The 10025-nt window shown below is 52.2% G+C and overlaps 1 protein-coding gene across 2 annotated transcripts in view; it reads right to left on the bottom strand.

Moving 5' to 3' along the window:
* Positions 1–10025, bottom strand: part of ASTN1 (astrotactin 1) — a 40801-nt gene that overhangs the window by 4462 nt on the left and 26314 nt on the right. For both annotated transcript variants that reach the window (XM_072342564.1, XM_072342565.1), the window contains exons 11-22: positions 9729–9879; positions 9411–9577; positions 9124–9318; positions 8713–8840; positions 6987–7091; positions 6669–6857; positions 4708–4976; positions 4296–4429; positions 3976–4127; positions 3540–3675; positions 3356–3456; positions 2456–2639 (exon numbers count right to left, since the gene is read on the bottom strand). In XM_072342564.1, coding sequence (XP_072198665.1) covers positions 2456–2639; positions 3356–3456; positions 3540–3675; positions 3976–4127; positions 4296–4429; positions 4708–4976; positions 6669–6857; positions 6987–7091; positions 8713–8840; positions 9124–9318; positions 9411–9577; positions 9729–9879 — 1911 coding nt within the window. The remainder of the gene's footprint in view (positions 1–2455; positions 2640–3355; positions 3457–3539; positions 3676–3975; positions 4128–4295; positions 4430–4707; positions 4977–6668; positions 6858–6986; positions 7092–8712; positions 8841–9123; positions 9319–9410; positions 9578–9728; positions 9880–10025) is intronic.

The raw sequence follows: 10025 nt of genomic DNA, 5'->3' as shown, positions 1-10025 counted from the left end.
ACTTACAACGTTCATAATAATGGTTTAGGAAATGCATCTCACAGGACAGCATGCAAGCTAGGAGGACTATTATTGAGGCATACAACATAGGTTCAATTCCAAAAAGCTCTGAAAGAGAAGAAGATATGGTGGCACTTCCCTCCCCCTCCACTTTATGGAATGCACATTTTGTATCTGCCAGTTGCAGAGAGCAAAACAAACAGTAGCATTTGGTAAAGAGCCATCAGGCAACCCGCACTGTCTGTGCAGCCCAGGCTAAAAAGCCAGGAGACAAGGTCAGGTGGTGGAGGGAGAGGGGAGGAATCCATCTGCAACAGAAGAAAGACACGTTGCACCCTTGGGGCAACACAGCTTTGGGGTGGGCTTGTCCTGGTAATGAGAAGTGCTGAATGTCCAGCCTCTTGTGTAAGAAGAAGCAGTGGAGGAACACAGGTGATCCCGGCCAAATATGAGCTAAACTGCTTTCTTTTCATGGTTTTCCTCTAGAAACTGCACTTCTAACACTCTTATCAAGAACAACACTTTGTCCAGATAAAACACATTATGTTCATCTTAAACTTGTCTAGCACTTCCAGCAATCTCCAGGGAATCTGGCAGATGTGTAGGTAATGGATCTAAATAAAGTGTCTTTCAGGCAAGTATTACATGTGCCTGGAAACCCAGACAAAAATGAAAGCGACCCAAGGGCTGGAAGAAGTTTTCCAGCCAGCTTTAAGGTCAGTTTGGTGGGGTCAGGATAGAAGACATTCCACTGGTAGCTGTAACAGCATCCACACAGCGTGGGGCAGGTCGCAGACACACAAATCATGATAGCGGGGTGAACAAAACATTCTTTGTCACATTTTTGCTTGGATAAGCAAGAGTTGCGTGTAGAGAATACAGCTGTGTTGGTGCTGGCTTGACAGCTCAAGGTTGTATGTAGGGAACATAAAAATACCCACAGCCACACCATACTTCCAGCCAGGGCAGAGCTGTTTGGAAGAAGATGATGACCCTCAAGGCTAAGCTGGATGGGCAGCCTGAACTTGTGTAGGGCAATTAGCCCACAGCAGGAGCTGAAGCTCCATGATCCTTAAGGTCTCTTCCAAACTAAGCCAGTCTGTGATTGATTCTATAAGCCCGGGCCCAGCCAAAGCTAACACTGGCTTTCCTGTTGTTGAAACCTGCCAGAGGTCCAGTCCGAAAAGGGGATATGAGCATTCCCCAAGAAGGCAGAGCCAGAAGATGGCACGACAGCATGGAGGTGGAAGAACACTGCAGAGCCAGTCTCATGGGTTCAGATCCATAGCTTCAAAGGAGCATCAGCAACATTCAAACAAACACTCTCTGCTGGCTAAATAACATCATCTGCAAGTGATTTGTCCTGTCACCACCAATCTGGCTGCTTTGCCCTTGCAGACAATCAAACAGGAAGCCTGCTTTCCAAGATTTGTCATCACCAGATCTGACTGCAGCTGCCTAAATGGCTTTCCAAGCAGTGCGAGCTGCAAACAATTCAGCAGCAGCTCATATCATCCCATCCTGAGCATTTCCAGAGGGTGGAATTCACCCTCTGACATATAGGTTTCATGAAGCAAATCGTAATATTTGGATAATCCAGAGGCATTTCTCGTCACCCCATGCCAACGTCACTGCCACATGGGCTGGAGAATGCAGCTTCCACCCCATGTTCTGGGGTTCATTCGTTTCCTCACTGATGTCAATACTTGCGGCTATGTGGCAAATCCAAATTCCCAAACTAAGGAATTTGATGCACTCATCACAAAGAAAAACCTCACCACAACAGATGTCATGGTGCATGCAGACTGGGGATGGATTTCACGTGGACATGAGCCAGCAAGATGCCCTCACAGCTCAGAAAGCCACTCAGATCTTGGGCTGCACCAAAAGCAGCATGGCCAGCAGGGTGAGGCAGGTAATCCTACCCCTCTGCCCTGTGCTGGTGAGGCCTCACATGTATGCACACAGTGCTACATGGAGCCCTCAAGTACAGAAGAGATGTGGACCTATTGGAGCATGTCCAGAGGAAGGCCACAGAAATAAGACCTAAGGGATGGAACACCTCCCCCTTGAGGACAGGCTGAGAGCTGGGACCGTGCAGAATGGGAAGGAGAAAGCTTCAGGAAGACCTGAGAGCAGCTTGTCAGTATGTGAAGGAGGGGACAGATTCTTTAGCAGAGTCTGAAGTGATAGGATGAAGGGAGTGGTTTCAAACTCAAAGAGGGGAGATGTAGGCTGGATACAAGGAAGGTAAGGGCCACAGCCACCTGAAGCAGCCCTGGTGGAGTTTAGCATCAGGGCACTAGGCCAAACTCAAGGGTCAGTGTAGACCTGGTGGAGTGGCAGAGTATGATGGAGCTGACTGCTTTTCCACCACCTAGTCCCATGATTACAGCCTTCAAGGGAGATAGCCAAATCCTAAACACCTATGCACTGGACTGTATTCTGAGCTTACCTGGGTCCCAGTTCATCCTCACAGCGCCAGGTGAACTCCCCAAAGCTCTCATAGTGCTGGTTGTAGTGGTAAAGGACACGGTGCAGGCTGGGGGAGCCAAGGTCCAGCAGGGTGTTATAGGCTGTCTGCTGCTCCTTGCCACTGGTATAGCCATTGAAGAGGTTGTAGATCTTGTCTGCAATTTCTGGGCATAAGAACAAGGAGTATTCAGTGGGGTGCAAAGAACAAAGCCTACCAGGATAATGCTCAGCTCTAGTGAAGCCAAGAGACAAATCCTCTGTGGCATTTACTGGAGCCAAGATTTGTCCCCTGGGGTATGATTAATGTCATATCAAGGCAGTGGAGGAACAACAGAGTAGATGGCATTCCCCAGGCTCAGCTGGACTAATCAATCCAGTTTAGGTTCTCATAGTTTGACCCAATTAGGAAGAGAAATGGTTGGTGACATCAGGTACTGCCAGTACAATGCCATTTATCTAAAAGAAGAAACACAACTGGGATTTCTTCAGATACCACTTCTGCTGTCAGCTCCTTTCTGGGCAGGTCAAGCAAGACTTTCCTCAGCTATTTCTCTACCCATCTTCAACATGTCTTGAGTTCCTACCCCTTCACCCATCTTCTCAACAGCACAGAGTACATCTGTTTTTGTCTGGGGTGAAGGAGGCATCACAGCCAGGACAGGATACGTGTGTAGAGACATGACAGCCAGAACTCTTTGTCACTGGTCCCAAGCATCACCCTGTGGACACTCAACCCTATGCCCAGGCACAGGATATAAATGTACCCTATGAATAGGACTTCCAACCCATGTCCAAATTCCAACCAAGTCTTCATGCCCTGAACAACGAGGCTGTTTTTCAGTTGTGTAGGCACACATGAAGTCTTGGGTCAGCGGCTCACCTTGAGCTTTGACATCATCCACCACAGGGCAGGGCGTCTTGACCGTCACATCACTGGACCTGGAACGTCTCCCCGTGTTATCAACTCCCCAGAGGGTGAACCTGGCCAGAAGGACAGCAGTGAAGCTGCAGATCCTGGGCCCTCACACAAAGTCAGGGAGGCTTGCACAGAGGAGGTGACTCACATGTAGATGGTGTCAGGCTCCAGGCAGCGGATGATGAGGGAGATGGTGGAGGAGAGCCTGTCAGGCACCTGGGCTGGCATGGCACAGGGGGACTTGGCACCAGAGATGATGTCATCCACAAAGCTCAGCACCGTCTCTAGGGGGAGTGAAGAGGACACGCCACAGATGATGACACTGGTGTCCCCAGGGCTGTGCCCACCACCATGCTGCAAAGGCAGACCAAGGCTCACACATGAGTTTGGTGTGGAGACAGACCCACTGCTCTTCCCTACCATCTGTGGGCCCCCTGCAAGGCTCGCTGTCATGGCAAGGAAGGAGGGGCTACTTCCTCTCCTATAGGATAAGGAATACTTCGTAGCACCTCACTGCAAACAGGGAGCTAGAGACCATCTTCCAGCACCTCCAACCCACTCTCCCTGCAGTGAGCCCCACTCACCAGTCTCCACCTTGGAGTGGTCCATCCTGTCGGTCACTTTCTCCTGGCGGAGGAGGTAGTCGACAATCTGCACTCCAATGGGGGGCTCCGAGTGTCCCCACTCCAGCACTACCAGTGTGCTGCTGGGTTCATGCACGGTGGAGAGCCGTAGGCTGGAGAGCAATGCTTGCTGGTGAGCACCTTGAGAGGGCAAGGCCCACTGCCTGTAGGCAAAACTGCCCCACAAAGCCACCCTAGTCCCACCACCCCTTACCACCACCTCATTGGCCATCGCCACCTCCTAGACCCACCGTATCACAAGGCCAGACATGGGGACCTACATGGGGTGTGGGAGAGGTGCGCAGGTGGGCAGTCCATCAGCCCCAAAGGCACTTGAGTCACAGCGACACCAGTCCTCAATGACATCCCCACTGCCCGAGCACCACAGTGAGCTCATGGTGGCTTCCTGCAAGAGCTGGGAAGGAGGAAAAGGGTGTAAGTCCAGACTGGCATCCCATCATCACCAGAGCACACACTTATGGTGGCAATAGGCTGATGGTTGGACTAGGTGATCTTGGAATCAAGATGGCAGAGACCACTATGATTCATCTGTTCCCTGGTGGGTGACGCTGAAATAGTTCAGCATGGTCCACCCACCCTGGGGATGGGGTTGGCAAGAGCTGCCAAAACTCGCAATACAAGCTGCCTGTAAAGAGCTTCATAATGTCATCCCACCACCCTTCAGCTTCTCACCCGCTGGGTCTGGTTGTTGGTGACCAGCTCGTAGATGGGGGCTGCTTTGGTGACTTCAAGCAGGATGGGCTCTGCTGGTGCATCAGGGCTGGAGGTGACGTGGCAGAGGGGACAGGATGAGGGGCAGCGCCCGCGGCTCTGGCACTCCATCCGCACACCCGCTGCCATGCGCTTGGTGCCTGACTCAGAGAGGCTGGCAATGTACTCAGGGAAGGTGAGCACTTTGGGGTCCCGCTCACGCTCCTCTGACTCATCTGATGGAGAATTGCCTGGGGGGAGGGGAGAAAAGAAGGGGACAGGGATGGGCTCCATACCATTGCAAAGGGGATGCTCCTAGGAGAGAGGGTGTCCAGTGCACTCCCCCCCCCACACACACACAGGGATGAAATGCCCTCTGGTTTCAAGAGCAGAAATCAAAACTGGAAAGCCCACTCTGGCAGCCTCTGTACCACAGTTTCCCCAGCACTTTGCCTGGCTGATGACAGGCCACCCTTGCACTGGGTCCCCACAAGAGGGAGCTCATTCTTGCAGCTGGAGGCTCATGAAGGACCCATCTGGTCCCTCCCTCCAAATCAGCTTCATTTCTGATTTCTTCTCTGTGCACCCTAGGTTCCAAAAAGCCCCTGTCGAGGCCAGCAGCCCCCATTCACAGAGACAAGGGGAGCACATCCCTTTTGGCAGCTGCTTCATGCCTGCCTCATTGCATTCATCCCCAAGAATTAGGTAATTCTTAAGAGGATAGCAATGATGAGAATATGGCAGTAGGGTGGGAAGAAGTGAAGGAGGCCAGGGGCACTGCCAGCTGTGGCTGTGGGACACTGCTGGCAGCACATCCACAGCTCTGTGGGAAGAACTTCCTGTGGAAGGGTCTGGCCAAGCCAATCTCTGAGACCCCCGCGAGGAAAAACAGGGCTGTTAAAGTCCTGGATATAGGAGCACTGCTCAGCCACCCCAGCGAGCTGGAATTGGATCACTTTGGGCTGGCTGTGAATTGCAGCTTCACAGGCATGGAAGGGAAAACAGAGGAGCCAGAGAATGAGATGTCTCTTGCAATTTCTCAGTCGATATCCAGCTCCTGACATTTGCAAACAAAAAGCAAAGGAGGGAAAGTGGCAGGTGCCAGAGCAAAACCAAAATGTGATGTTGTGGGTGGAAAGAGACTGCCAGACCTGAAAAGCCTCCAAGCAGGAAAATCAAAGAGGAGGAAATTGCAGGAGGGAAAAAAAAATAAAAATACCCCAAACAGCAAGTACTCGCAATCAAAAGATGCTACATCTGGATCCAGCCCTCAGCAAAGCAGTAGTGGGGCTGGACACAGGTGGGCTTGGGAAGAAGCCCAGGCTCAGAAAGGAGTGTTTTACACCCAAGTGGTCCCCAATGCCCCAGATTTCCAGCTCTTTCCTTGCCTGTGCTGTTTCTAAAGCAGGTTGCAGATGCTTCCTCCTCTATAGAGAAAGCAGAGCTGTGCTGGGGTCACTCAACCCCCTGCCCAGTTTTCCAGAGCCTGGTGACCAGTGCAGCACTGGTGTGCAGACAAAAAAAGTGAAAGCAAAATGCTGACAACCCGAGAGAGGAGCACACATCAGCAGGAGGAAAGTCTGGCCCCGGGATGCGAGTGGAAGAGAGCAGATATGGAGGAGACAAAGGAAAGGAAGGAACAGGATTAAAGGCAAATAGCAGCTAAGTCCAGAATCAGACGGGACAGCTTGGTGGGATTAGTGCCTTCGTCTTTCATCTCCCCAGGGATGTGGGTATTTATTTTCCTTGCTGGCCGGGGCTGGTGCTGGCTGCAGTCCACGAAGTCCTTGGACCAGCTTCAGTGAGTGGGAGCCGGGTAGAAATAGGAAAATGAGGTGGGGAGCAGCTTTTGCAAAGGCTGGGCACTGTGCCTGCTGTGTCAATGGCAAACACAGCTCCTGCTCAGCCAGGGGTGGCTATGGGAACAGTCCTGGGGCTCCTACCTTTACTGATGTCCTCATACTCCAGCCAGAGCTGTCGCTGGACCTGCCTGTTGGGGTACCAGATGGAGCAGGACTCCTCAAAGCCGTACACAGCCTCTTGGATGTAATGGTTGCCAAACTGGTCCAGCAGTGCCACAAAGTCCCTGCGGGAGGTGGCCCCATCCAGAGAGTGCAGCGCATTGCTGAAAGCTGGGGAGAAAACACAAGAGGATGCTTAGCCCTTGGACCCTCCATAAGCGCGGTGGACTCCCAAACCCTAGCAGCCACCATCCTGCAGGTGGTGCATCTCATTGCTGCCCCTTCTCCCCACATGCTTACACTGGGAGATGGTCATCTGGTTGAGCCGGACATGGTACATGACGGACTGCACCTTCCAGTGCTGCAGCAGAGGGTACCCCGACACCTCACTGAAGTTCACCATCCCTGCCAAGAGAGAACATGGTGCTTGGACATAGGGTAACCACAGCAGCTACAGTCCCTTGCACCACGACCAGAGTGAGCTGACAAAGGGAAGGGGCCAGCTCAAAACATATCCCCCACCATCAGCTGTTCCACACTTATTAACATTGCAGCTTTGAAAGAAAACCCATGGGCTCACCTCATCCTGCTGGCCAGGATATACAACAGAAGATAACAAGCCTCCTCCTACATCCCTCCTGCCTCCCCAGACATGCCCAGGTGTGCTAATTGCTTTGTTAATGAGAGCTGCACTTTATAAATGAGCTGTTGGCAGGCCTAGTCAACATCACACCATGGTTGTGGCCAGCCGAGGGGCTCTGGGGACTGAGCTGGACACTCATGCACAGGAAATTACCTTCCTATGTCCCTTGGGGCATCATGGCAATGCTGGGGTTGGGTAAAACCTGAAACCCACCCAAGATGGCCAGGATGAGGGTTAGGGTGATCAATCCAGAGGCAGACCCCACTCCCGAGAGCAGAGTGACCAAGAAGTCACCAAGCCTGCAACAAAGCCCCAGAAAAGGAACTGAGGGTTCTGATGGCCTTCATTTTGGTGGCCAGAGCATCCCACAGTGTTCTGCAGAAGGATGCTGGGACTCAGCCACCTCCTCCCCAGTGGTGCCACTGCCACACTTCCCACATGGCACACCTCTGCTCAGGAGGGAAGCAGCGAGTCCTGCTGCTAAACAGCCCCACAGCAGGAGTTCAGGAGGAAAACAACGTGTGCACCCCCTCCTCAGCAAGAAAGGGAGGCGGAGGATAAGGAGGATGAGGTCCTCTGCCTTGCAGTGCTTCTCCTTTCAGTGCTGGCTGTTACAAACAGCTTCAAAGCATTACTCTTCCCTGCAAAGTGTTTATGCAAAAACAGCCCTTCCTTACTCAGCAGCTCTGCCTCTTGTGTATTCACAGCGACGCCCAGATCTGCCTACTGACAGCACAGATTTCACTTCTTTTCCATTTTTTTTCTCCCACCCTCTTAATCAGCCACAAAGAGCCAGCAGAGCGGTGGGAAATGAATAGGATAATTTGCTGGCTTCTGCCTCTTTGGAATAATTGCCACTGAAGTCCCCAGTCCCTTCATGATGCTGTGACCACTGTGGCATTGCCTTAAGTCGCATTTGTGATATCCTACGGGCACTGCCAAACAGACCTAGGACCCGACCTCAGTTCTTACAGCCTATGATGCACTGACAGGGCAAAACAAGGTATATTTGTGGTTTTAAATGTTTCTTTCCACCAGTGACTCTGATTTGGAAATCAAATGAAGACTATTTGGAAAACATTTCTGTCTAGAATAATTAAAAACAAAAGCCTTTTTGTAAATTCCTCAGCTATCTGATGGAGAATTGAGCTTTCACACCACACAGTTAATTTGCAGCCTCTCCCTTGCAAATGGACAAGCTGGCAGAAGGCAACCCATTGCATAGGCTTCCTCTATTTGCTGTTGGCTGAGATAGACAGGGGAAATGCATCACCTTTCCTTGCAGCTGCTGACACAGGTGGGCACTGGGTGCTGAAGCCAGGCTGAACGCACCACATCTTTCAGCATCCCCAAAAGGATAAGGGTATGGCTGGGCTCACTCACCAGTGAGGAACTCAGGGTCAGGTGTGGGGTCTGAGAGCTCCTCTTGGCACTGGTTCTCCAGGGGCACAGTGGCCACCACCAGCCCATCTGGCAACTGCTGCTCCAGGCCCCTGGCAAAATTGTTCTGCCTGGAAGTACAGTGGAGAGAGGAGAACAGTGCAGGGAACAAGGGCCAGCAATCCATCCCTAAAACTCAACCAAGCACCATGCTCTTCCTCTGGTCATGAGTTATGAAGGCCATAATGGCTCTTGGTGGCCATCTTCAGATGTGCCCATACCCACAACCCATCCACCTCCTACAAAGCTTGGCCAAATATGGTTGGATCAGCATCTTTGAGACCCCCAAGGGCTGCAGAGAGGATGGGAAAGGCTGACCCCTGCTGGTGGTCATCTCTCCACATCTCTGCTCACCTAAATGTCCCTTTGAGCACCTGCCCTGGGGCCACCTCCTTGGAGTGGTTGTTGTAGCCATAGAAGATCTCCCCAAAGAGCGTCTGGTTCATGGGCAGCTCACGGGGCTCACCACAGTCCACACCATCAGGGCATGACTCTGAGATGAGCTGGCACGATCGCCCATCTGTGCCCAGCTTGTAGTCCTCAATACACCTGAGAAGCCAGCAACAGGAACCACCATCAGCTGCAGCCCCACCAGTGGTGATCAAGGTTTCCCTAGCTGGGGATGATGATGGGGTGCTCACCCACAGAACATGAGGATGTTGTAGAGCAGAGGATCATCAGGCAGAGGCACCATCTGCTGCAGGCACAGCTGCTCACAGCCCCCATTGAAGCCATCAGAGCAATCAACACCAACATGGCGGTCATAGCAACCCGTGCCATCCTTCATTGGGCTCAGGCCTGTTGGGCACTGGCGGAGAGAAAAGAGAGGGGTGGGATGGGGTGGTGTTCTCAGAGGCTCCTCCATCAGAAAATAATGTTGGGGAAATGCAAAAAGGCCACAACTTGCACCAAAACCAGCTCCTACTGCAACAAATATTCATCCCAAGCTGGCCACGCACCACGCAGCCCGTTGAGTCCAACTTGCGGTCTGCAATGCAGCGGAAGTTCTTGCTGCAGCCCCCGTTGTCCCTGGAGCAGTCACGGACGGGGCCAAAGGAGTCAAGGAGAACCTCCAGGCTGTCGAAGGAGGAGGAGGTCATCAGCTCTTCCCTGTGGGGAGTAGGAGGTGTTTCACCACTCTGATACTAACAAAGTGTATTTGCAAAACATGGGGTGAGAGAGACTCACCAGCCCTTATGTCCTTTGGGATGTGCCTTTGCTTCATGGCCACACCTCCAGCATATTTGCTAGAGAAA

The sequence above is a fragment of the Excalfactoria chinensis genome, chromosome 8 (assembly GCF_039878825.1).
Source record: "Excalfactoria chinensis isolate bCotChi1 chromosome 8, bCotChi1.hap2, whole genome shotgun sequence".
Lineage (NCBI taxonomy): Eukaryota > Metazoa > Chordata > Aves > Galliformes > Phasianidae > Excalfactoria > Excalfactoria chinensis.
The sequence above is the reverse complement of the archived record's forward strand: the minus strand, read 5'-3'. Positions and strand labels throughout refer to the sequence as shown.